This window comes from Colossoma macropomum, unplaced genomic scaffold (assembly GCF_904425465.1).
Source record: "Colossoma macropomum unplaced genomic scaffold, Colossoma_macropomum, whole genome shotgun sequence".
NCBI classification, from domain to species: Eukaryota; Metazoa; Chordata; class Actinopteri; order Characiformes; family Serrasalmidae; genus Colossoma; species Colossoma macropomum.
In genome coordinates this window covers 24,574,405-24,600,828 of record NW_023494792.1, presented here as the reverse complement: position 1 = coordinate 24,600,828, position 26,424 = coordinate 24,574,405, and the positions used below count along the sequence as shown (strand labels likewise).

General features: G+C 41.2%; 2 protein-coding genes across 2 annotated transcripts; both read right to left on the bottom strand.

Moving 5' to 3' along the window:
- Positions 1 to 552: 552 nt before the first annotated feature.
- Positions 553 to 12,045, bottom strand: caprin2 (caprin family member 2). The gene is made up of 21 exons (XM_036575496.1): positions 11,951 to 12,045; positions 10,938 to 11,175; positions 10,770 to 10,832; positions 10,602 to 10,688; positions 9,577 to 9,815; positions 9,232 to 9,314; positions 8,937 to 9,074; positions 8,809 to 8,849; positions 8,319 to 8,576; positions 7,639 to 7,680; positions 7,430 to 7,558; positions 7,240 to 7,321; positions 6,924 to 6,976; positions 6,696 to 6,809; positions 6,352 to 6,441; positions 6,105 to 6,224; positions 5,843 to 6,011; positions 4,744 to 4,932; positions 4,368 to 4,465; positions 4,181 to 4,247; positions 553 to 1,944 (listed from the first exon to the last, which is right to left on the bottom strand). The coding sequence occupies exons 1-21, from the start codon at positions 12,010 to 12,012 to the stop codon at positions 1,379 to 1,381; spliced, it is 2,928 nt and encodes a 975-aa protein (XP_036431389.1). The 5' UTR covers positions 12,013 to 12,045; the 3' UTR covers positions 553 to 1,378.
- Positions 12,046 to 17,601: 5,556 nt separating this feature from the next.
- sinhcaf (SIN3-HDAC complex associated factor) lies at positions 17,602 to 24,500 on the bottom strand. Its single transcript, XM_036575495.1, is given in 7 exon segments — positions 17,602 to 18,064; positions 19,685 to 19,835; positions 20,044 to 20,112; positions 20,115 to 20,166; positions 20,311 to 20,410; positions 21,039 to 21,166; positions 24,326 to 24,500. Coding segments are annotated over 6 exon segments (756 nt in total). The 5' UTR covers positions 24,326 to 24,500; the 3' UTR covers positions 17,602 to 17,808.
- Between the last annotated feature and the right edge of the window lie 1,924 nt (positions 24,501 to 26,424).

Here is a 26,424-nt window from a genome sequence, read left to right as displayed (position 1 = left end):
CACCACCCATAAAGTTACATTACGGAGTAACCACTAGTTCTTTTACCAAAATGGAGTACTAATTAGCCAAACCAGGTTTAGGATGTTAATTGCAATTAACACTGGGATGCCATAAGCAAAAGGTCTGGAAATGGTCTTTTAAATTCAAATTGTCTCAAAGGGCTAAACCTTCACACAAAACTGCATATGGCAATTTTATTTTGTTATCCAAAACGAACAGCGAAAAAAGTTAACTGTTTCAGGCAACAAATGTGTAACCACTGTCTAAAAGCTTTCTGTGAGACAGCTTTTAGAGGGTAATTAAACACTTCAGATGTTCGATTCCTATGACCATATCTATGACTTGAGCTGCTCTAGTATAGCACATTTCAGATAAAACCACTCTGAATGACAGCGGTCACCAACCCTCCTCCTGGAGATCTACTTTCCCGCACTTTAATTCCAACCGGTATCTAACATGCCCTTCCCACTTTACCCAAAACTAATGCATCTGACCAATCAAGGGCTTCTAAAGAACTTAATTAGCTGGAGCAGGTGTGGACTGAGGTTGGAACTAGACTCTGCTGAAAGGTAGATGTCCAGGAACAGGGTTGGTGACCAACAGCTGACACCCTGCATAATCAATTATAAGTTCCAAAAGTGTGTGGAATTTTCTTAAGGGAGAAGCAAGTCACCACCAGATGATGGCAACAACACTACCAGATCACCACACTGGGAAACTGCACAACATCTTTTATTCAGGCACAAGGAGGGACCATTTGGTTTGTTTACCTTATTAGCAATCGGTGTTCAAATCGCTTCTAGCACACACATACGATCACAAGTGTCCCCTTTTAAAGTGCTTGACATGTCAAGTATTATCAGATAAATCTACATTTGTGTAAGCAATTCAAGTGCTCAGTAATCAGAAAGAAAAGGCACCAGTCGCAGACATGGCTTCACACGTATGGCTCAGAAACATCCCCCATCTAAAATGAGCTAACGAGTTCATGGCGTCAGTGGAGTTAGGAAACGCTCAGCACCGAAACAAAGTCACATCTGAATGAAAGAAGTCTTAGAGGAATTAATGAATACAAGGTGCTGCCACATCCAGTTAATACTTTGTGCAATAAGTATGTAGCATGAAACCTTTTAGTAACCGTAAAAAATAGAATATCACCATGTAAACAATGCCCAAGAGCAAACACGCACACACTTCAAGTGTCTAAACATTAGGGCCAAGACTGACTAGCTAATAGACAGGAACTCTTAGCATGCAACTGCAAGTTCATTATATGGACTTAAAGTGCAACAAGCGCAATGTAACTGGCGAGCCGAACGGATCCAAACTGGCCTCCCCACTGTATGTGCCTATATAGCAGAGATTAGATGAGGACACTCAGTCTTGGTAAAGCAGAAAGCCTGAGAAGGTACTGTACTTCCAGCTGCTGCCATAAATGGCACCACGGTGAAGACGCAGCCACACCTGGTCACCATGGTACAGCTGAAGCACGGCGTGGTTGCTGGCCGTCTCGTGGTCTGGTGCTCCGTCGTTGGCATAGGCTGACACCATCACCTCCTCGTTGCGCATGAGGTTGATGTAGAGCGGCACGTTGACTGCCAGCTTGAGGATGTGGAAGATGAAGACGTAGGTGCCGGCAGCCGGGCAAGAAAACCGTCCAGAGGACACGTCAAAGACGTCTCCCAGGTTGCTGTGCAGCAGATCAAAGGCAATTGGCTGATCCAGAGTGCCAGGGGCAAAGTTGGCGGTGCGCGCGGCTGAGAAAGCCACACGGAGCTGCTGGGACACCTGGTACACATGCATGGGCAGCAGAGCATGCGCACCCTGACCAGCGACTGGTATCTCCATGGGGGAGATGGAGAGGGAATCGCCGTGACCCGAGTCCAGCAGGTATGCCCCGTCCCGGTCTGGACTGCTCACCTGAGAGGAGTCACTCCAACCGGCTGTTAAAACAGAACAGAAGGGTAGAAAAGTAAATATACATTTACATACAAAAAAATAGAAAAAGAAAAATATGCATATTTTGAATTTGATGCCAACATGTTCCAAAAAAGTTGGGATGGGGGCATATTTACCACTGTGTTTCATCACCTCGTAACAACACTAAGCGTTTGGGAACTGAGGAGACTTTTGAAAGTGAAATGTTTCCTATTGTTGCTTAGCATAGGATTTCTGCTCAATAGTTTGGGGTCTCTTGTCGTAATTTTCATTTCATAATGCGCCAAATGTTTTCAGTAGTGACAGGTCTGGACTGCAGGCAGGCCAGTTTAGCACCCAGACTCAATACAGAACCATACTGTTGTGAGGGATGCAGTATTTGGTTTAGCACTGTCTTGCTGGCCTTTCCTGAAAAAGACATCATCTGGATGGCAGCATATGTTGTATCATTGTATCAATGATATGTTGTATCATTCAGCATTAATGGTGCTTTCACAGATGTGCATGTCACCCATGTGCATTAATGGACCCCTATACCATCATGAATACTGGCTTTTGAACTGTGCACTGATAAGCTGAGTGGTCTTTAGCCTGGAGGATGCAGTACCTATGATTTCCAAAAAGAATTTAAAATTTTGATTTGTCAGACCACAACACTTTTCTGCTTCCTCCATTTTAAATGAGCTCGGGCTCAGAGAAGGTGGCAGCGTTTCTGGATCCTGTTTATTTACAGTTTCTTCTTTGCGTTTTAGAGTTTTAACTTGCAGTTGCGGATGCAGTAACCAACTGTTTGATAGCAGTTTTCAGAAGTGTTCCTGAGCCCATGCAGTGATTTCCACTGTAGAATCATGTCTGTTTAATGCAGTGACGGCTGAGGGTCCCAAGATCAGCCGGCAAATACTGGTTTTTGGCCTTGTCCCTTACATAGAGATTTCTCTAATGATTATGTATTGCAGCTGAAAAGCCAAACTTTTGCTATTTTAAGTTGAGAAACATTCTTGAATCTTTGCACTATTTGCCTGTGCAGTCTTTCACAGAATGATGAACTCCTCATCTTTACTCCTGAAAGACTCAGCCTCTCTGGGATGCTCTTTTTATACCCAATCATGTTACTGCCCTGTTGTCAACCACCAGGTATTTTTTAGCATTAAACAGCTTTACCAGCCTTTTGTTGCCCCCGTCCCAACTTCTTTTGGAACGTGTTGTTGGCATCAAATTCAAAAGGGGCATATATTTAAAAAATAAAAAAAATAAAAAATTGTTTCAACATTTGATTTGTTGTCTTTGTACTATTTTCAATTAAATATAGGGTTTAAATGATTTGCACTTTGCATTTTGTTTTTATTTACATTTACATTTTGCACAAACGTCCCAACTTTATACAACCCAATTTCCAAAAATGTTCATATGATGCATTCCAACAGAAAACACTGGGGGTGCTATAGCTTCTATTGCTTGGCCGCAACCTAAAAGAAACCATGTTACACAGACAGAGCGTGTGGATTGTCTTAAAGTCCACACTTGCAGTTAGTGGTTTTGCTGAAGTGCACGCTTGTAATGCATTTCTGAACTTAGAAGTGCAGAAATGTACCTGTGTGGGGCAGGTAGTCGCAGACGCTCTCATGTTAGTTCTTCAGATATTAATGAAACGTGTTAGAATGTCACCAACACATTGAATTGTGGGATACTGTTGCTGTCGGAACAAAGCCTTGTGTGTCCCCCCTTCATAATTTGAAAACTAAAATAATTTGCCACTGTTTACAGAAATTCATAAGTAGAAATGGTCCAGAATTACTTGGAATAAAATCTTGTTACGTTAACTTAAAGTTAAGAATGGTACCTTCTCCAGTTTTCAAGATGTGATGTTTTACTCTGACAGCAATGATATACTTGGCCTCTTCAATGTGGTATTCAGGAAAGTGTGAGAAAGTACAGATTTTGCATTTTGAAAAATGGTGCACAATCAATTGACCAGAAAGCCCATAACATGCACAGAAATACACAAAACCAAGTGTGAACACAGGGACAGAGGGTTGATGGTGGCGGCGAAGGCAAAAATGCATAACATTAACCTACTGACTATTAATAAACTCATCCATTATGGAAGTCAATCCATTCACAGCTCCATTTGACTTGGGTTTAAAAAAAAATAAATAAGGGGGGGGGGTGTGCAAAAGGCTGAGAGTTGTCCAATTCTAGGAACTCTAAATAAATCCGAGATAAGTAAAATTAGACACATACCAGCAGAACTGTTTCTCTGAGCTGCTGCCCCTCCAGCTCGCTTATGGTTCAGCTGATATCCATTTTCCTACAGAGAGGAAAATAAATAAACAAAAATAAAAAACACAAGTTATTGTAAACATTTCAAATCAACACTTAGACACTTCTACATGAGCATGATGAGGGAACAGAGGAATTAGTTTATTACCCGTGAACTGTAAAGCACTGATCCAGGCTCCCGGTGGGTCTGAGCAACGAAGCCTCCACCAGGGGTTCGCACATTAACCCGATGAACCTCATATCCACCTGCCAATTAAGTGTCAGAGGGGAAGGAGAAGTGAGAAGTGTTTATAGTTACTATAAAGCTTTAGACGTTATAGTAACTCCTAATGAATTTATGCGTTGTCATCTTGCATCAAAATGTAAATACTAACCCAGCAGCACCATACAGCCCACAACAAAGCAAACCCTTAAAGTAAAATTCACTAATAGAACACATGAAGCAGGAAAAAGAACAAACCAGGGAGCATGTACCAAAGGAAAGGCTGACAGAGACAGACTGAGAAAGTGAGGAGGGAAAGTACCTCTGGAGGCCCCTGGTGAACGGTAGGAGTGTGGAAGTCCCCTGCCACCACGTGTCGTACCTCTGAGTGAGCTGCGGGGGTAATAGTGCTGACCAAGGCTGGACTGAGAGTGAGGGGCAGAGGAGGGACCAGGAGATGAATAAACTTGACTGGTAGTACTGACCTCACTCTCTGACAGGTATGCACTCTCTGCAAGAGAACACATTGAAAATCTGTCCTTACATTGGCTTAACATTTTCCGTACACTTTATACCAAAAAAAAAAGGAATGATTTTCCTATGAAATTGTATAAGTGCTGTTCAACCAGCAGCTACATTCAAGAGGTCAGTTATAAGAGACACCACAACCACAGCCAAAACCACAACCTTAATCTTTAAGAAAACAGTATCTGTCCTGAACAAACCTAAGCAAATATTGATGTTTTTCCTAGTTAAATTGTTAAAACTTTGATATTAAGTCATCACTCTTACCTACTTGCTATTGAGACACTGTTCAACAGTACTGATTTCTTAGAGATACTAGAAGTTGTTTTCCATATTTGGGGAGAGTTACTTTTTGGCCAAAAAATACTTTAATTATGGTACAGTGAATAATGAGTCATCATGGCTTCTAATTTTACACAGAAGCAAAGGTCTCATCCACCCAAACAGTTCTCACCCTTCGTTACAATTTAAAGCCAGTTGCACAGCACCATCACACAGTGGAAATAAACGTTTAGGTGCTTAAAATTTGAGCAAACTGCCTTATCAATTTGGTTTCATAAACTACTGAAAATTAATTCTGAATCTTTACCCCCCCCCCAAACCAAACCAAACCAAAGACATCCAAAATGGACCAAACACAGAATAAACCACTGTCTCTTCTCAACATACCTTCACTGTTAGGAAATTTGAAGTCATGAAATCTGCCCAATAAGTTACAACAATATAACTCGCTTACATACTTTGGCCTAATATCAAATATCTGTGAATTCTTATCAAACCACAACTAAAATCCAACAATGCATCATTTTCTGCTTTGGTCTAGACCAAAGAGAATGGAGATACAAATGTAGAAGCACCCTTAGACAGGCATTTTGTTTTAAGTGTGTGTGGATTACCAATCTGCAGGTCATCTTGAGGCAGGCTGAATTCAGGTGGTGTCTGTGTGCTGGCAGTAGAGTAGCTCAGGGTGCTAGGTGTACTGTAGCTCAGACACATTGAGCCTGAAAAGCCACTTTCAGACTTCAGCTCAGAGCTCACAGTCATGGGAACCTCCCCGGAGAACACCTGGCCCAGAGAGAAGAGATCTTTAGCAGAGAGCACCTTTGTCCTAGCTCTAAATGTTCAGAAATCCTTTTATGCTCATGTGTGCACACTCACAGAATGCATGCTGTTGAAGGGAGAAGCACTGCTCAAGGTGAGAGATCTTCTGTTGGGTGGGGTGGAGAAGGTCTGTGCTGAGACAGGTGTTGGCATTTCTCCATTACAAAGCTTTCCTGTCTGTCATACACACCATGTTAAGAATACAGGATGTGCATCCACTGAAGATGCAGAGCAAGCTAGACCATGTCGTCCTTTCTTTGAAAGCAAAGTGGATGTAGAGGTGGTGATATGTATAAACACAGACCTGTTTAGAGTTCTTCTCTTCAAGAGGTAGAGAGACGCATGACTCTCTGTGGTACAGGGGTGGAGAGGTGAAGCCTTTATCTTGATTTGCCTACAGCCAAAACAAACCAAATTACACATAGTAGAGACAGGCATTTTTAGTCACTTGAGTACTTTCATTCTCTCTAGAATAGTGTTCAAATATCCCAACAAAAACATTCATATTATTTATCTTAGCACTGACCATCTGTGATTCAACATGCTACTATTAGACCAACAGAAAAACATGGGTTACAGAAGTTGCTGTAGATATTCGGCATCTTTTTGCTGTTCAAGTTCTCTAGAAGGCTGGATTGAGGGCCTTACATGTGTGGAATCCCCAGTCTGTAGCTCCAAGTCTGAGCTGTCTAGAGTCTGATCACCATTGGCCAGAGGGCCTTTGCCTTCTCCGGAGACCACACCGGCATGCAGAGGAGTGGACTGGCATAGGAAGAAACAGAGAAGATAAGCAACTCAAATATAAGCAAGATTTACATGAAAGCTCTTGCACAGAACATGGTTTTGGCAGGTTTGAAGGATGACCAAGAGGCTCACATGCTGAGTCTGTGGCAGAATTTCAGCTGGAGTTTTCTTCTGCTCTGTCTGTGCTGTGGGGAAAAGGGAGGCCATCTTCAGATTTTACAGTGAGCACACATTTAGGTTTATCTGAATATCCTATTGCTCTTTTCACCAATATTGAAAACAGCAATGATTAAATAAGTTCTCTAAAATGCACAGAATGCGCGCAGTCTTTCCTCTTCCTCAACCGACGTCTCCTTATTAAAAGAGACAGTGAATAAATCAGGAACCATGTACTGACAAATTGATAAAGGGGTGTAAAATAAACTTTAAACAAACTGAAGAACCTTACCAAGAGTACTAGAGCCAGGGGACAGGCGGAGCCTTCTGGACTGGCCATCAGTGGGGGAGGCCTCTCCATCCAGCAAAGAGTCCTAACACAGAGAATAAATAAATAAAAATTGTTGATGCATGACCGATCTTAAACAGGAGTTGAAGCTGCATTCAATGAAAGGAGAGCAGACAGTCAAGAAGACCTGTACCTGTATGAAGCTAAAGGACCCTGTGATCTGATCCATCAGGTGGTCCAGCTGCTGTCTGCGCAGTGTGGGATCTTTGGCCAGAGAGGACGGAGAGTTGAACACCTCCACAGGGACAACCATTTCAACATCCTAGTTGGATAGGACAGCTTGTTGGCTGGCTACAAGCAAACATGGCTAAAGTATATCATAAGAACAGAAGACCAACTTACACACTTGGAGCTCTGGTTTACTTTATTTTTCCGCTGCCGTTTCTGGGTAACAAAAGGGGAAGTAGTGATTATGCGAGTTCTGCTTAACAGACATGGTTCAGGAGAAATAGCCGATAAACTTGAACACAAATCTGGATGAATTTAACACTGGGCCACATTCACCAATATGTTCAAGGTTCTTAAAGTCTGCTCTTGAGAAAGATCCCAAGGGGGGGAAAAAAAAAAAGTCTACATTATTCATGATGTGTTTTTAAAACCACAGAATTTTTTGCACCCTTGTGCTCAAGTGTGTAGATGCAGTTCTTACCTAAAAAGAAATTCCAAAGTAAGAAGACAATGGTGAATGTCATTCTTTGTAAAAACTGTTAAAAACAGTTACAGATTGTAATTTACCAGTTTCTCTGCATATTAGTGCCCCTTTACCCTATTCATAATGGTCAGGACCGCACAGTAGTTTTATTTGGATGGTAGATCGTCCTCAGCACTGCAGTGCCACTAACATTGAAGAACAAGGTCAAGTAGAGATAGCAAGTATGCAGAGAAACAGATGGACTATAATCTGCAATTGTACAATTACAAAAGTGCATCTATATGGTAGGCGGACCTGATAAAATGGATAAGCATAGATACAAGATACAATAAAGTGGCCAGTGAGTAACGATCAGAATGGTAATTTTCACCTGTTTGGGGTCAACAGCAGGCCTCTTCATAGTGACAGGGGTTTTGGGTATGAATCCTGCTGCCCCCTTCCAAGGTTTCTGCAACACTGACTGGGAGGACACCGCAGCATCAGAAAACTCCATATCCCAAGAGTCTGGTGGTTCCCGTGCCTTCAGAGCCAAAAATTCTGCCTTCCAATTTGGTGTCAGCATGTCCTCTTCTTCCTCCTGACTATGCCCAGTGAGGTCAGTCTCAGGCAGGTAGCGTCTGTTTAGAAACTGGCATCATTCAAAAGTTACTGACCTGTTTCATTTTGAAGAACACATGGTTCATGTGTTGGGCTAAAAACTGAATACTGTCTTCATCTAAAGCTACTTCTTACAGCAGTGCCTAGTTTCTTAGCAGTTCTCTAATTATACTGTTAGTGCTCTGAGCATTAGGTTATCCACAGAAAACACCTGTAAATGTGGTGGAAAAAGTAACTTAGTAGCTGCATTCAACTGTTCCTACCTTTCTTGAAGGCACTTCATTCGAATTCAAATTGGCCAGTGCTGCAAAAAAGAAAACCCATCATATGACAGAAGTCAACTTTGTATAGCATTGTTTACCTGCTTCATTTTAACGTCTGAAATCCTCACCAGAAAGGCTGCAGGGTCTGGCGGAAGCATCAGGCTTTTGGTTGTCAGCACCCTCTTGTGTGTCTTTTTCAGGAGTTGGGATGTGATCAAAGAAACCACAGTCCACTAGTCTTAGCAGCTTCTCCTTCCAACGCTTATCTTAGGAAGAAATAAGCATTTTGTTCCTTGTAAAATAAACTAAGCATTACTAGCATGAAAGGGAAGCAAAGGCATTAAGACTAAAACAGCATCCAGAAGTATTTGACTAAATTAACCAATTGAGCCAACAATGACAAAAAGTCCAGTGGAAACTCACATGTTGAGCCAGCAACTGGTTTGTCTTTCCCTTCCAGCAGGTCTAAGTAAACAAAAGAGGCCTGTTCCATCTGATCCTCTAAACTAAGGGACAAAGACAGCCAGCTCTAGAATCAGCCATGTCATCAGAATTCAATCAAAAGCTGCAGATGCAATGAAGAGATGTGGTGAAACCCATAAATGGCCAATCAGATGTAACTTACTTAACTAAGTGAAAAGAATCGGCTGTTAAAAGGTTTTTAGGAAATTTCCTATCCAGTATTTTCACATACATACATCTGGTCATGGCTTGAATGTTACACATTCTCTATACAGTGGGACACCAAAGAAGGTCCCTCCCACAAACCTCATGCTCTCGTCCCTCTTGCACCCTAGCAACGAAGCCAGGTCCAGCAGGCTCTCTACTTCCTGTGTGGACAGGAAATTAGCATGTTCACTTGCACTGCAGAAGCTCCTCCGGACATCGTCCCTCTGGAGACTGCGGAGGACGTACTGGACTTGCAGCATCACACTCAATCGCCTCTGCTCCTCCTCCACCCTCAGAGTCTGCTGATGATGCACAGCCTTCTTTTGAGCCTTCAACAGCTAACATACAATAATGAACATGTGTTAAAACAATTAAAATGATTATATCAAACAAAATCATGGTTGTCTCACCAGAACCTTTCATCGCTGCATTTGAAAATCAACAGTCCAAAATTTATTAAAAATCTCATAACACATTTTACAACTTGTTTTAAAGTGGAATTCTATCATTTTTTTCAAAATTTCAGCATAACTGAATTGTTAAGATGCAACTTAATCAGAGTGGTTTGGTGTGAAATGCTGTGCTAGAGAAAGAGTCAGCATAGTTCACAGTGGTGGTGATAGGAACCAGACATCTGAATGACCACGCCTCCAAAAGCCCACTCTAAATAAATACATACAAAGCACAAAATCTGGTTACTAATACGCTGCCTGATGTCTAAGACATTGCTTTATGGTAGTTATTAAAAGTTTTTAGCCTAAAACATTAAGGGCATTTTAAAGCACAATAGTCCCCAAAGAAAACATGTCTTCCCCCAAATTTACCACCATGTTAAGTCTCCAACACAAGTATGTTCACTGGTTGTTTTAGATAGCAAATAAAATGGCTGTATTTTCATTGTAGACATCAAGTCCCTTGGTTCCCATCACCGACCACTGTAAAGAAATCCAGCAAGTTTCTTACATCAAAAACACTCAATGACTAACATCTCAACCCTGCAGAAAGTGTTAAAACAGTGGAATTTCTCTTCAAATCCTCTGTAAAGTTTCCATTTTGGAGATACAAGGCTTCCCCTCCCCCCCCACCAGCAACAAAACAGCAAGTTAAAGAAGATCAGTTCTTACATCTTGAGTGAGAGCACCCAGGGTCTTCTGCAGCTCTTTGGCAAATTTAAGGTTGTGGACCACTTCATCGTACCTTGACACTGCTTCCTGAAACAGCAAAGATCTACATCATGGCCATGTAAGCTAAATTTAGGTCACAAATGCTACAGCTTAAATACAGAAAACTACCATTTGGTCCGGATTCAGAGAGGCCCCACTTCTTAGCCGTAGTCTGTAGCCTTCCAGTCTCAGCTGTAAATTATACATGTAAGCATTATGATTTACCGCAGCTGAGCATTAACACATTAATGTGGGTCAAGTGTGTGAGGTTACACAAACCAAAACCTATGACACCACCTTCTTTTTCTCAATGTTGCGAATCTTATGCTGGAGACAGATGAGGCCATCCTCGATGTAGGTGTCGTAGTCGTGGTAGATGGAGGCGGAGGGGTTGAGGGCGAGCTGCAGGGCTGTGAAGGCTTGAGGGGAGTCAGACTTTGGGCTGCCATCCTGCCTAACATCCCCATCCTCAACCAGCTCTGGTGAGGCCAGGGCATCTGAGGCCTGAGACGGGGGCAGGTGAACCATAGTCTTTCTAGAGCAGAGGGAGGAAGCGAGGGGGAGAGACCATGAGGATGTGATGGAGGTCACCTCCATTTGGCACCTGCAAGAATCTAAGGACTGGCACATGCAGAGGTTCAGGTTATCCTCACTGAAATGGTCAGAGATACTATAAACAAGTCTTCATTTTATGAGTGTTTATCAAGCAGCATAACCTTCATTTACAAATCTACCTCATGCCATTAGACAAGAACAGGCACAGGAAAAGGCTGGAGCTACCCAGCAGAGGCTTTGACCAAATACTGACATGTTTTAACTTGGAGAAGATGTCCAGCTTTAACCACACAGTTCAAGCTAGAAGTCTGGACTTCAGCCACAGTGACAGTGCATTTAATGGCAAATGCAAGAAAGGCATTTTTCACTGAGAGGAGGAGGAGGAAAAGAGGGGGATATCCAACCTAAATCGAATAAAATGAAACATGACAACGCTAACCACATTTATTTCGTTCACTGTTGCTTTTTTCCTGCAATTTATCACTTACACGTTGGAAAAATTACCTCAGGCAAGACAGTATATGCGACAGACAACTTGCACTGGCTCTGACTAAGCAAATCCGTCAGAGTGCCACGCTCCCCTACTGTTTTCCAGAATCATCCTCCCCAAAGGGAAGCCGAAACACACAGCCCGAATTCACGCCTGAATAAAACATGCACATCACTCAGCTGGAAAGAAGCCGTACGAGCCCAGAGCGCTGACTAAAGATGCTAACTCTGCATGCGGGAGGAGAAAGACCCACACAGTCACTGACCTCATGCGCTCCTCTGGGTGTGAATGTGGCGTTTCCAGCCGTGCTGACTGACGAGAACTCATTCACAGCGAGGGGAAGGCTGAGCCCGCGCGCGCGCACACTCACACACACGGCAGCTGTTTAGGAGAGGCCAAATGTGAGGCGCCTCTCACCTTTTTATGCGCTTCATCAGGGCCAAGCAGGCAGCTGCCCCACCAATCATGATGTCATCACGCAAGGGGGGGGGGCGCTCGACACACGCGCGCGTTCACAAGCAGTGAGAGAGAGAGAGAGAGAGATGGAAAGAGAGAGATAGAGAGTTTCCGCCGCTTGAAAGAAAAAAAGACCATATAGCATGTCAAAATAATGACTTAGTGCCTCATTACAATGAAGAAATGTTCTCATAATTATGAGATGCTAAGCCATATTAATGAGAAAGTAGGCCATAATTATGAGAAAGTAAGTCATAGTTATGAGATGCTATGCCATAATTATGAGACAATCATAACTATGATAGTCATAATTATGATACTAAGTTCGTTATTATAAAATAGTAAACCATGACTATAACAAAGTAAGTCATAATTATGCAATACTGTCATAATTATGAGATATTATGTCATACTCATGAGAAAGTAAGTCATAATTATGAGATACCGTCATAATTATGAAAAATTAAATCAGAATTAAGCGATACCATGCCACAATTATGAGATGCTATGTCATAATAATGACGAAGTAAGTCATAATTATCAGATACTATGTCATAATTATGAGAAACTCTCTCATTATTGTGCCTCACTAAATGTCTATATATTTTTATCAGTTGCAAAATATATATAGCCATTTCTCTCTTTTTCCAAGAAATTTTCTTCCAGTTAACAGAATGTCTGTCATTGAACTTTCCTGATGGCTGTATAACAGCACAGCTGTCTTCATCAACTTCCATAATCCTGATTTTTTTCAGTCTTGATGGGCTTCATGTCTTTGGATTTCTCTTAGATTTGTTTTCAGGCCAGGTGGTAGACCTTTCATACTGTAGCTAACACAGTGAGTATGAAAGGACAGTGACGTTTGTGAGCTACATATGCAGCGTGCCATATTATTGAACATCGGGGCATGTCTGTAACCAACTCATCTAAAATCAGCTATGGTGGGTGCAGATCAGCGGTCACTCATACTATCCGCTGAGGGCAAAGTGTGCACCATCACATGTTTGCCTCAATCTATGTTGAGTTGTTAAGGAATCTGATCTCCGTTATCTGTAAAAAGTAACAAAAAGTTCAGAAAAAACAGACTCCATACAGTTCTGTGCTGAAGTCAGATTTCTGTCATTTCCAGTCAATTTTTCAGTATGATGCTGATATCTTATGAAATGGTTTAAAGAACAGAGGTTTGGTTGAACGCTCAGGGCCTTCAGATTTGTTCAAATCCACAGAAGCACACTTGATTTAATGAAGCACTGAGTAGCCAAACCAGGTATGGGATATTAATTACAATTAATACCAGGCTGCTACGAGGGGAGGTTTGCCAAGGGTTAAGTGAACACATTAACATACATCAAATTACTATTTACCGCATTAACGTTGCTTGTATGTATTCTAATATTAAATGTTTATCTGAGTGAAGAGTTAAATAGGTTCATAAAAATAATTTTCTCAGGTGCCTAAGGCTTTTGTACAGTACAGTACAAATTTAACAGAAAATCACACACAAGCTTCTACAACTGAAATATTGAAGTATTTTGTGTGTCCACTCTTTGCCTTCATTGCAGCTTTCATTCAGGAGGCATTCAGGTTATCAAAGAAATCTGCTGGAGGCATTTTTCCACTCCTGTAAAGTTCAGTCTTGGTTGGTTGCATTCTCTGCTTCTCATGTTCCATGTAATCCCAAACACAATCAGTGATGTTGAGGGTCTGGACTCTGGGGTGGTCAGTCCATTGTTCTGAGAACACCAGCAGCTTCTTTTGTCTGTTTCCTTTTCTCAGTAAGGGCTTCTTGACTGCTACACATCCTTTCAGACTCATAGTGTTGAGTTGCTCTTACAGGAAATTAAATGAAATAAGGGCGTCTCTTATATTCGCAGTGTACAAAACCACATGATCAAGTCTGCTAAAGCCTATTAAGACATGGTTTGTACTCTAGACCTATAAATTGAAAACATTAAAAAGAGCTGGGACTGGATTTATGAAAGTGTCTTAAGAAAATCAAGTGGTATCCTTCAAAATTTTATGTTCTTTTATGTTTCTTAAACTTAGGATAGCCTCACACTTGTCTTACGCTGTAAAAGTTGACAAACTGAGCATCTAAATTTATCATGGACACTACCTCTACTCATCTTTGTCCGTCATCCGCCAATTAACAGATTTTCCAAGGATTTTTTTTCCTTGTTGGCTGATTCTTCCACCATTTCCACTAGTTCTTGTTTGCTAAAAAAAATTTTAAAGACTTTTTTTGACGTTTTTCCTCTATTTTACTGGCTTCTGAGCGAATTAAACTAAAAACAGTTTGAATTCGTATTAACTATCTTGCATCGTTCATGGTACATGGTAAAATGCAACGTAGCCTACATAAGAAAACAATGATTTTCTTAAGAAAATCTTAAGGAAATAATTAAGATTATCTTAAGAGAATATTTGAGAACCTAAGTTTTTTTTTAATTGCATTTAATTTAATTGCAAGTTTTTTTCTTAAGAAGCTTTTGTAAACCCGGCCCCAGGTCCACTGCAGTCTGTGCCACAACATAGAAGCAGCTGTTATTTACTACCAACTCACTCGATGTGTAGCACCACTGTGGTGACATCTGATTGCACTTAAACAGGACTGACAGCTTTTCCAGGACACCTTCATAGTTTTTTTTGCTGAAATAAATACTCAAATACTTCAGACACTCCCTCTCCCATACTAACTCTCACTCAGGCTTTGACCAAACACTCTCACATTTGTCCTGATTAACCTTTGCTAAGGACGCTCTCTCATAACCTCTCAGCCTCCTCATAAACGTGAGCATAAGTGAGGACTGGTCATTTACAACTTCTTGTCAAATGCCCCACCATATTCTAGTATGTACCGTGGACTATAAACGTCCACATATTGAACAGTGATGACCTGAACTGTGCCTGGTGCACAAAACCATATAACAACAAACGATAACATCACAAGCTACATTTATTGAAGAACAAGTAAAAAGTAGAGTATGTAAAAAAATACAAAACCTGCTTCATATATCTCTAATAAGGTCAATACAAAGTGCATAGCTACCATACATGCCTGTAGAGTACAACTAAGGGACTACGCTGAAGGAAAGTAACAGGTATGTATTGGGCATGATTTTACCTGAAGGAATAAAATTATAACATACAGTTTTATTCAGCATATAACTTGCATTTGCAAAAAACATCAAAGATCAGGGTTGCTTCATACTGGGATGAGGCTGAAATGTGAAATCTATGTAAAGCCATGAGCTGTGGTACAATGGAAAACTCCTCCTGCATCAAAAACCAATGAAACTTAAAAAAAACAAACAAAAAAAAACAAAAAAAAACATGATAAGTATTGCAAATAAATATGAAATAAATAATACACAAAGAGAATATCATAACCGTTCAGTTCACCATCTCAAAGTATTTACAATTAATGAAGTAGTATACTGTGACAGAGACTACTGTAGATGTAGAGAACAGACTTGTAGATATTTAGAGCTCCATGTACACATCATGATGGCTGAAAGTGGAAAGATCACCATGTCATTCTGTAATACATCAACGTCCAGGCCAACAGAGCTGCGAACACCGATCAAAACACAGATTTACAAACAGAAAAACACAGAAAAAATGTCAGTTAAGAAACAGAGAGAGTACAAGTACTGATGTAACTGAGTGTTTTTGTGTTTTGTTTCCTGACCCACATTAAGCCTAAGTGTAGACTAAAAAGAATGTCTAACAGTGATTTCCCATTAGTTTCCAATTTAGTCCAAGATTAGACACAATCCATGGCAAGAAAACTGCTCCAAGGTGTTTTGCTTAAAAAAATAAATAAAACAACAAAATAGCAGTTACAAACATTCATACATTTTGTAAGCAAGAATAAATGAGTTATTACTGAAAATGGTCTAAAAATCAACGCTGAAACATACTGAAGGATTATTAAGAGGGAAGCCTCTATAGTGCCATCTGTTGGAATGCAAAGAAAATACATGCAGGTCAAGAATGAAAAACACTGATAATTTCACCAGGGCTAACTAGATCTAACAGGGTTACAGATCTACAGAGAGGAGAAACCTGGGCAAAGCTTAAAGAATAACATTCCACAAATAATCTTACAGTAAAAAAAAAGAGGAAAAGCCATTATGGGGACTGGACCTTCCAGTATTATTGGATATAGAATGAAAAAAAAAGAACAACGTCCCTCAAGAAACCAACCAAGAGGCAAAATGAACAAGTATCTACTTACACACAAAAATGACCCCAAAATATTTTCAATCCTTACAAAACATTAAAAAATTGTTAAACATTTTCAGTACAGTATTTACATATGCAGAAAAAAGACAGGAGGTACTGTTTGTGAGAATGAGTGTATCAGTGAAATTAATAAATAAAACACAATTTTGTATCTAATTCAAAATCATAATTTGTGACCACAATTTAAAAAATTTGATATCTTAGAACAGCACATTGCAGCGAAATAATTTTTGTAATTTTCATTTATTTTTCTACAAAAATATATATATGTGTATATATATATGTATTTATTAGAGCTGTATCAAAACCTGCCCAAAAGATCAGATAAAGCAAATAAAAAATAATCCAGAACTCTGTAGAAGGCCATGCAATACTCATGCAGATTCTCTTTAGGACAATGGCTTGCTTTGCTTTCATGCATGACATGGATATTGCTGAAGATTTACAGCTCTTCATATATTTACATTAGTACATGAGTGTGGTTGTAAAAACCATGCAAAGTTTTTATTTATTATTTCATCTTTTTTCTTTTTTGGTTGGTCTTGCTTAGCTTGCCTCAGCAGCATCGTAATGCTGAGTGAGGGCATGTGCGGTAAAACACTGACTTGGGATCAGTTTTGCTGACTGGCCTACAATGTCTGAGGTCAGAATGGAAGAGAGAGAACTTTTGCTGTAATCAGTGCTCAAGCCTGAGATCCAAGTCCAGAAAAAAAAAACAATAAAGCCTGAGACACAGATAGAGTGAGAACAGAGATCAAGGGAGTAAGAGAGAAATACGTAAATACATATACAATTAAAAGGGAGGAAGATCTATATATATATATATATATATATATAGATATAGAGAGAGAGAGAGAGAGAGAGAGAGAGAGTGAGAGAAGTGAGGTTTCATTACACTATGGCTCAATCCTGTAAGTTAAAACTTCTTAAAAAGCTTTTCTCTGGCTGAGCACTTATTCCCCTCACTATATCTTCACACTGTATGTAGATCCAGCATACTGAACAGGAAATAGAACAAACATATTTTCAAATGGAATAGTGAAGAAAGAATAAGAAAACAGATAGTTTATCCATCTGTTAAGGGTTGTGGGCTATAAAAACACAATTAAAGAAGCCTTGAACAATAAAGAGACCATTAAAATATATAAATTATATATATATATATATATATATATATATATATATATATATATATATATAATAAAACACACTATCAGCAGACTCACATCAACAGAATTCCACCCCACCCCACCCACATCACCAAAATAAACTAAAACAAAAACTCAGACAAGGTTCCAGCTGCTCTTGAATTGAAGGCAATCTGAGAGGAGTTCTTTAAGAGTGCCGGAGGACGACGTCAGCCCCCAAACCCTCAAAGGCTTCCTTAGAATGCCGAATCAGTTCTCCGTGAAAGGGTCCTTACCACTCCTCCTCCTCGACCTCCCTTTTGACCGGCAGAGCGGGAGAGAGTGGCTGGGGGAGCGGAGAGGCCAGCAGGCTCTGATCAGCCGGTCCTTCCTCTTTCACTAGATCCACCTCCTCTTCCTCCTGCTCCTCCTCCTCCTCCTCCTGCTCCCGATCCTGTTTCTTCTGACAGCAGGGCTTGTAGAGATGAGGGTCAATCAGCACTTCTCCGAAGCGACCTTTGTAGATGATGCCGCAGCACACTCGCTGCCTAAAGACAGTCAACACATAGCACTGTAAGCCAACTGCCCTTCACACCAGATTAGACCCTATACTTCCATTATTCAGTATAGCCAGAGGCTAAAAGAGTGGAAGTGAAGTCAAACAGTTTGAGGAACTTATTACAGTATTGATTATTGTAGTCAGTTCTTCAAACTGTCTGGCTCACAGTTTATGTTGCATAACCAATGGAAGTCACATGACTGACATCTGACAGCTGGCTTCAACGATTAGAACAATAGACGGCCAAGAACAAAATAGCGATGCTTTGGAATTTTTGCTGAACATTTTAACTGAAAAAGTCATACTGCTTGCATTTTTAAGGTTATATATAACTGACGCATTCAAACCTGTAAACAATAACCTGCAATTGTTTTTTGCCCTCAGTATATCAGAGTAACATCCTATTTAAAGGACTAAATTTTCAATAGTTTTTTCATTACCATATAGTTTCTAAAACGAACCCTTAAACTCTAGACCGTTATTCACTTATTAATCTTAAGGATGCACTCCAGCAGCAAATACCTGAGTGGCACAAAACATCATTAGAAATGTCAGTGGACAGCGAGGCGTGCCCTATGTACAGTGCAGCATGATGTGACGTATTATTTTAATACCCATAAATCATAAAGTTGCCAGGGTCTTAAACAGGGAGAGAAGGCTACTATATGTAGTGATGAAAATCTTTTCCCGACAGTATTCTCCTACTCTGGAACTGCAGAACAGAGCTTATTTCATCATGCAAATGTCTATGATGTACGTGTTTGAGTCTTTGGAGTGCCATGTTGGGGCAAAAACTGCTAATGTCAAAGACAGCTGTGAATGTTTCACGCAGAAAACCTGCAATTCGCTTTATAAGTAGCCTTTTGTCATCTGATTAGCAAACATATGGAAATTTGCAGCATTGTTAGTGCCAAGCTAGCAGTATTGTATTAGCTTACAACACAGACATATGAAGTTCGTAACAGGAATACGAGTAAAATATTCTTTATTCTGTTTGCAGTTTTACTGTGATTCTCTCTGTAAAGGTTAGAATTCTAAGCCTTTTTTCTAATTACTGATGAAGCAGCCCATTAGCCTATAAGCTATCTGCTCTTAATCTTCTAAGGGGCGCAGAACACAGTCCAGTTTACGAGAATATAAAGTGTAAAATGGTCAAATAGAGCCTGTTAACATCCAACATGTTTAACTGATTGTTCTTCATTTCGTTGCTTTTACAGACATGAATTTCAGCAATAACATGCAGTGAAATGATGTGGCACTGGAAGGATATTTTGGGTAGCATCCACTTAACTTTGCCTGGAACAAAAGGACTTAAAGGAACAGGTCAAATTCAGACACTATCAAATTGACTAATAACCGTGTTAATTTTAGTATTTAGACCCTTATTTGATTTTTATATAGATGAACACCCAGTAAATGAAATTCGACACTTCCGACAGTTCCTTTTCATTATTTGGTAACTACTATAATTTATTAAACCCACTAGAATGAATGTTATGAGGAACAAAAAAAAATAAAAAATCAATTCAGCACTTGATTTCTATTTTTCATCCACAAATTTTCATTTTGGCACATCGCTACATACCCAAAATATCACTGAATAAAATACCTTTTCCAGTAGGTCAGGTCTAGGAAGGAAAAGACTGGGGATCGAGAGGAGCCAGGAGTGAGCTCAGAGTCAGAGCCCTCGTCTGATTGGTTACTGTAGCTGGGAGATTGGGCCGGGCTGGCGCTGGAGGTGGTGCTATGAGCGTCAGAGTCTTGACAGAGAGAGCATTCATTTACGGTCTGAACATCACACCAGCAGTTTTGCAAAATCAAATGTAGCAATTTTCCAAAACACATGAACATGTTATCCAGAATAAACATTTTAAAACTTATAAATAATTGTCATGTATTAAGTTAATTGTAAACGGAACACACATCTGTCTACCAACTGATTAATAGACATAAGTGATGTCTACTCACTGTTCCTTTTCAGTTCGTTCTGCACTCGGCAGATTTGATTTGGCCTGATCCTCCTGGAGAGAGACTTCACTTTTTAGACTTCACCGTCATCTTTAGACTGGGTCCACCTCGTGCGTCAACCACCTGTAGCACGTTAGCATTAGATCAGACCAGATATGACAAGTTCAGTTATACAGTGTGCTTTTTGAATTTAACGCCCAAATGCTGCGGGTCAATCATATTTATAATAAGACAGTAATGATGAGTGGCTCCCGTCTTGGTGCTTACATGATTCCAGTTCTTTTTGGATCCAACAGGAAGCTTCTTCCAGCGTTTCACCAGTAGCACACAAGCATTGCAAATTTCACCAGAACGTGTTTCGCCAAGTCTGCAGGAACATCAGACCACAATGTTTACTAAATTTTGGCCCATTATGTGAAAATTGGTTACTTTCTCAATATTTTTACTAAGTGTTTTGAAATAATGTCATATTTTCTTAAGATTTTGTCTGATTATATCAAAATAACTGCTTATTTTCTTGAACCTTTGACTGATTATGTTGAAATTATGGCACGGTTTCTTGACATTTTTATAGACTCCATTGAAATAATGACATATTTTCTTGAGATTTTGACAATGTCAAAATGTTTTATTTTCTCGAGCGTTTGATGACGTTGAAATAATGTCTTATTTGCAACAGGACATTTACACAATGCTCTAAACAATAAATGCATCGCTGTTCTTATTATACACTTATAATCATTAAAGACAGACGTGCAAATTATTATAGCTGACTAATTTTTTTAATAATGTTTAAAGATAGTTCAAGTACATTTTATTATCATCCCCCAAACAGTCATCCCTCGCTTTCGCTCATAATTGGCGCCCATTACCAAAGCCACATAAAATTTGTCGGCAAATTAAATGCATCTAGCATATTTCAGTACTCAGCCCACAGTCGACTGATATAATGTAACAACCCATATGAAGGTGGTCCTCATGGATCACCAGCTCACCCGAAGCAGCTCTGGAAGTCTCTCTCGTAGCGTTTGCTGTCCGTGAAGCGCGAGCTGGAAGACTTTGCCCTGCAGATACAGCAGCCGTCCAGACTGCGGTACATCTTCGGCTTATGAAAGCCAAACATCTAAAGCATAAGGGTGGGATAAGTAATAGTGGAACTGTAGACGCTGTGACAATAAATCACTACAAGTTCATCACTGCAAACCTGGTGTGCAACCAATTCAAATAAAATCAATGTAATAAATCAGTTAGATCTTTCTCCTCATTTAGCTGACTCAGCCATTTGGCTTTTAGGCCTAACAGTTTACATGTGATGTGTTCAACAGGTTTTCATAAAGGATTAAGAGAGGAATGTCTCAGTCTTAACTAGTTCTTTGATCTGATGGACGCTCTAGGTGTGCTTGTCTTGGCAGTGTTACAGAAACAGTGGAAACAATAGTGGAGCAACTTTCTGAACTAAACTGCTCTGCATGTCAAACCAAATGTTACTTCAATACTGTATTTCAAGCACTTTAAATGACAAAATCTTGTTGAATATGTTGTTCATAACCCAACTTAGACATTCTGTTCATGGAGAAAATGTATCCAAATCTAACCTCGCACTTTGTGCACAACTCATCTTTACACATATTCTTTGTGCATGAGCATTGAGGTCAGGATCATATTACAATAAAGACTTTTGCCACATGGTCTTTGTGATTTCCACATATATTATATATCACATTTTCTGCTGGTAAGCCAAGTCATCTATTCTTAAGTCACAGGGTGTGTTACACTAGTTATATAAGAATATTATGCCACAGCAACAATAAATAGTAAGACAAATTAATACAGTAGATATTAATGACAGAATACAGTAATATTTAGATATTTTATACAGTAAATGTTTGGGCTTGTCTAAGACTTTTCTCAAACTATATGTGAAATGTACATGTTAAAACATACTGAAGTAACATTTCTTCCAAAAGAAGATGTATGATTGAACACTGGACTTTACATTGGCTATTCGTAGTGGTCATCACTTTCTACACCGCCAGAATATGTTTTGCAGTTCAACTCTTTCAGTGCTCCACAGATTCAGTTCATTTCTATAAGTTTATGTGGGACAAAGTGGATATTAGTGACTTTCTGGGCTCCCATAGAGATAGAGAGATAGAGAGAGAGAGAGAGAGAGATGACCTAGACAGTAGCAGTGGGCAGAGGCAGTGCCAGTCTGTAGTCAGGCTGAGCGCAGAGCTGGACTCACTGCGGCTAAAGCTCGACTTACATAAGCAGAGAGAGGAAGGACGACATCTGTTCAGGATTCAGATGCCAAACATCGTGCGCTTAAAGTGGGTCGTTACTGCACTTTATTAAAGCTCAGAGTCCAAACTATTAATGGAGAAACAAAAGTCACGTGCGCTGTAATAACATTTCTATAAGAGTGTTATATAAAGTCAGAGTGCAGTTTCTCCCGGGGGCTCGCGCAGGCTCCGCTCGGTCTCCTCCGCCGCCTGAGTAAGCCCCTCTGACGGAGTTCAAACATGGCCACGCTTCTCTGAGGGGAGGAGACACACAGAGAGAAGTGGAGCACCGACTACTGTGAGTGTGTGGCCGCAGATAAACCGCCACGGAGCACCCGAACAGCTCGGCGTATTCGCCCGGGCTGCTCCAGCCTGCCGTCCGGGCAGCTGCGAGCGCAGACCGCTCCGAAACAGACAGCGTGGACGACGAGAGCGACTAGCGAGCCGCGTCGTTCGACGCGGAAGCATGGCGCGCGCACACAAACGTACAGACATGCGCGTGTGCGCTGTTCTCGTCGCCCGACTCAGACTCAGCAGCTCCTCTCTCCCTCCTCTCTATCTGCTCAGCAGCAACGGCAGCAGCTCCTCAGGGAGCGGGTCTGAGAGAGCCGCGCGGACCGAGTGCTGGAGGTGCAGCTGTGTGGCCGCTGAGTGAGTGAGCGAGCAGTGCGGCTCCACTAACGTTGCTCTGCTCTTTGTCTTCAGACAGCCGCTCTCTCTCCCTCTCCCTCTCTCTCCGCCCCGTCAGCGCGGCTCCAGCTCAGCGGTGTAGGCGCGAAATGCTAATGCGGCCGTGAACTCGGGACGCTGCTCTTCGGTCAAAGCCAACGTTAGTTTCATAAAAACAAAACTTACAGAACCGTAAATGTGTGTCTGTGAACCGTAAGAGACCCGTCAAACTCAAAATAAGTTCACAATAAAAAAATGAGGCTGAACTTGACTTCCTATCTGCCAGCTTCTGACTCAAATTGACCCGCTCCACCTTAAACTGTACAGCAGCGACATTCTGACGCCTCATTAAATGGTGCAGCAGCTACGTTCTGCAGTACTATTTAAGGTGGAACGGGAAAATCCGAACTAGAAACTAGCGATTAGAAACCCAAGTTCAGCTTCGTCAATTAGAGGAGCTTTATCGATCACGCAGCCGATCTGTAGTCGATCTGTTATTGCTGTTATTATTGTTCAGGTCCAGGTGACTCGCTTTAGTGAATTATAAATGTAGGCCGGCCAGCGCTCAAAACGCAGGTTTGTTTTGAAGCACACCCACCAACAGAGGCGTAGGTGTGTGAGACCACACACACACACACACACACACACACAGCACCAAAGCAACATTACAGTCCAAACCGGACAAAAACAAGGTAAGTTTGTCCAGAATGCAGTTTTATTGCCCACAGCGTGCAGAAACCGTTGAGTGTGGGTCTGGTTCGGCTGTCTGTCTGTCTGTGGGGCGAGTTCGTGTCCACGGTGAACGCACGTAGCTAGTTGAGCACCGCGATGAAAACGCCGACGGTGCATTTAAAGGGACGGAGTAGCTCTCGAGAAACACGCCTGTAGCCCACGTTTACAGTCTAATGTGTCCCAAAAAGTACACCAGCAGGCTAAACCCGAGCTCAGAAGATCTCATCTGGTATCAAACACAAGCAACACCGTGAGCAAGAGCCGCGCGCGCCTTAAACTGGCATGGCGAGCAGCGCACGTGCCCAACGCGCACACAACCGAGCAAACTAAACACTGCAAGCAGCTCACTGCACACTTTAAACAAGCGCCAGAAGTGCTCTTCTTTCCCCTCTCTCACTGGACCGAACCATTCTGACAGAAGCGGTCCGGTCCAGTCCGGCTGGGTCTGGCATTGTCACACTAAACTTACTTAGGGGGCCTCTCCCCCTCTTCTCCTCTCTCGCTCTCTCTCCCTCTCCTCTCTGTCACTCCATAGATGCGCTGACAGTCGTCAGCAGGCCAAAACAGCGCAGTTACTGCAGAGAAAGTGTTACTCTTACCTCGGCTACCGGGGACACACGGCGACAGAAGCGAATCAAGCGGGAAAACCGGAGAACTGAACTCGCTCCACACGTTAGTCATAAAACAATGCGCCACTGCCCGCGCACGCCGCTCTCCGTCCTCACCGTCTCACTCTGTCTGCCCGTAGTAAAGCCTCTGCGCATGCGCGCCGCCCCGGCCTCCATTTTCTGAATTTCTTCAATCAACCTCATTTGCATACGCCGCGACGTCGCGCCGCGTTCACGTTCTTATTGTCCATATATGGAAGAGAAAATTACGCGGGAAACGAGGGCGGGTCCCGTTGCCTGGAAACGCAGCGTTTCAAATCCGTGCGTTGCGTTGCGGGTGGGCGGAGCCGCCGTCCGGCCGTTACTCCGGCAGCAGCTGCGCAGATGTTGGAGCGAAAGGCCAGCAGGAGCAGCAGCTCCTCTCTCAGACAGGCAGGCTGGAGGAACAAGAACAGATACCGAACTCTCAGCAGAGCTGCAGCTGCTCCACTGTGTTTATACGGAAGGACATTTTAAACCCGGCTGCGCGGTTCAGTGCAAAAACTCAAACGAGCTGAATTTTAGGTGGAAACCCGAGCGGTGCGGAATTACATAAGCACTCAGTGTTGTTATCTCAGCCCGCATTGGCAGTTATCTAACTCAGGACAAGAGACTCATAAAGCTGACGGGTCTGATTCTGTGTTTTTGTTTTGGTTTAGGTTACATCAGTTTAGTTATCCGGGGAGATTTTACTCAGTTCATCAGTTTCTAATCCTCCAGTAGTGTTATTTCTGAAGCATGGCTCTCAGGGTGACTGTAAGAGATGTGCATTTATTATCACAGTTTAATTTTATAACAGTGTTTTAAAAGTGGCACGATGGGCTTAAACACCCCCAGTGTTAAATATCAACTACTGGATGTCTTAACGCTGTACACCGCTCTACTCAGCTAGAGTATGTGCCAAAACATCTTAACCTATGGCTGTTCTAGCAAAATAACTGAGTTAGAGCCTTAGAAACAGAATCACTGCTTTGTCATCAGAAAGTTCTTGAGAAAAAAGTTTGTCCCCCTCTCCTGAAAAAAAACAACAACAAATAAATATATATAAATACATAAGTAAGTAAGTGTCTAATAGTCATAGTCAACCCCATGTTTTTGGCTGTAAAGTAGCACTACGGTTTTCATGTTAAATATATTAAAAAGTCATTGTAATTAACTCTAAAGAAAAGTTATTCTTCCAAGGGCACAGATTATATTTGTACTAGCTTGATTTACATGTTAGCATGTTAATCCCATGTTGATTAGCTGTGTTGTGGGTCTGAACCATAGGCATTATGTAATTATGCCATCTGTATTGTAACGTAACTGCATTGTCTAAACACCAAAGTTTGCTGTCAGAACCCAGTAAATCCACTTCAGCATTGTTAGTAAGTTGTGCAACAACATGATTATAACCATCATTCCTCTTAACTCAGATTTTTTTAAAACATTGTGAGAACACTGCATTGTGAACCCAGTATTATTGATCAGATTGAGTCATGGGGCTGATTGTATAGCTACATTCCTAATGGGTATAAGGCATTTCACTGTAATAAAGTTGTATTATCAGATTTTAAGATTGGAATACTTCAAAAAAAGGTCATCTTAGTTCCCAGAATTAAAATTTGTTGGCTTATGGACAGTGTGCACATGTCAACTTTTTGCAAGATTATTACTCATTCAAATGGATTTCTCTTTTTTTATTTTTTGGAAATTCACTCAAGCCAGTTTATTAAATTCACCTGCTCTTTAGTTGCAGACTGTTACACTGTTGTTACAGTGTTGTAACATGCATTTGGAAATAATGTTTATGCAAACATTTACAAACATAGCTTAATTGTGGTGCCTTTCTGTGAAACAGTGCTTAGTCAGTGCCACACCAAAGTCAGTGCTTTCTTCGTGGGTAGACTTGTGTTTAAAGACAGAGTTCATAAGCAATTCATGTGGCGAATGTAGGTTTGTTTGTTTGAAATTGGCTGAGTTTTGATTTTCTTCTCCTTCTTCTAACTCCTCTCATTATGTTTGACCCAGACCCAATTCAAACCAACTGCACTGCATACTTTAAACATACA

Bases quoted from the DNA above. Each gene is read 5' to 3' on its own strand.
- caprin2 (XM_036575496.1), bottom strand. From the start codon at position 12,012: ATGAGTTCTCGTCAGTCAGCACGGCTGGAAACGCCACATTCACACCCA. The intron at 7,322-7,429 runs GTACAGGTCTTC...TCTCTGTGTTAG, and splicing joins GGTCCTTTAGCTTCATACAG to GACTCTTTGCTGGATGGAGA. The intron at 4,466-4,743 runs GTACTTTCCCTC...CTTAATTGGCAG, and splicing joins TTCACCAGGGGCCTCCAGAG to GTGGATATGAGGTTCATCGG.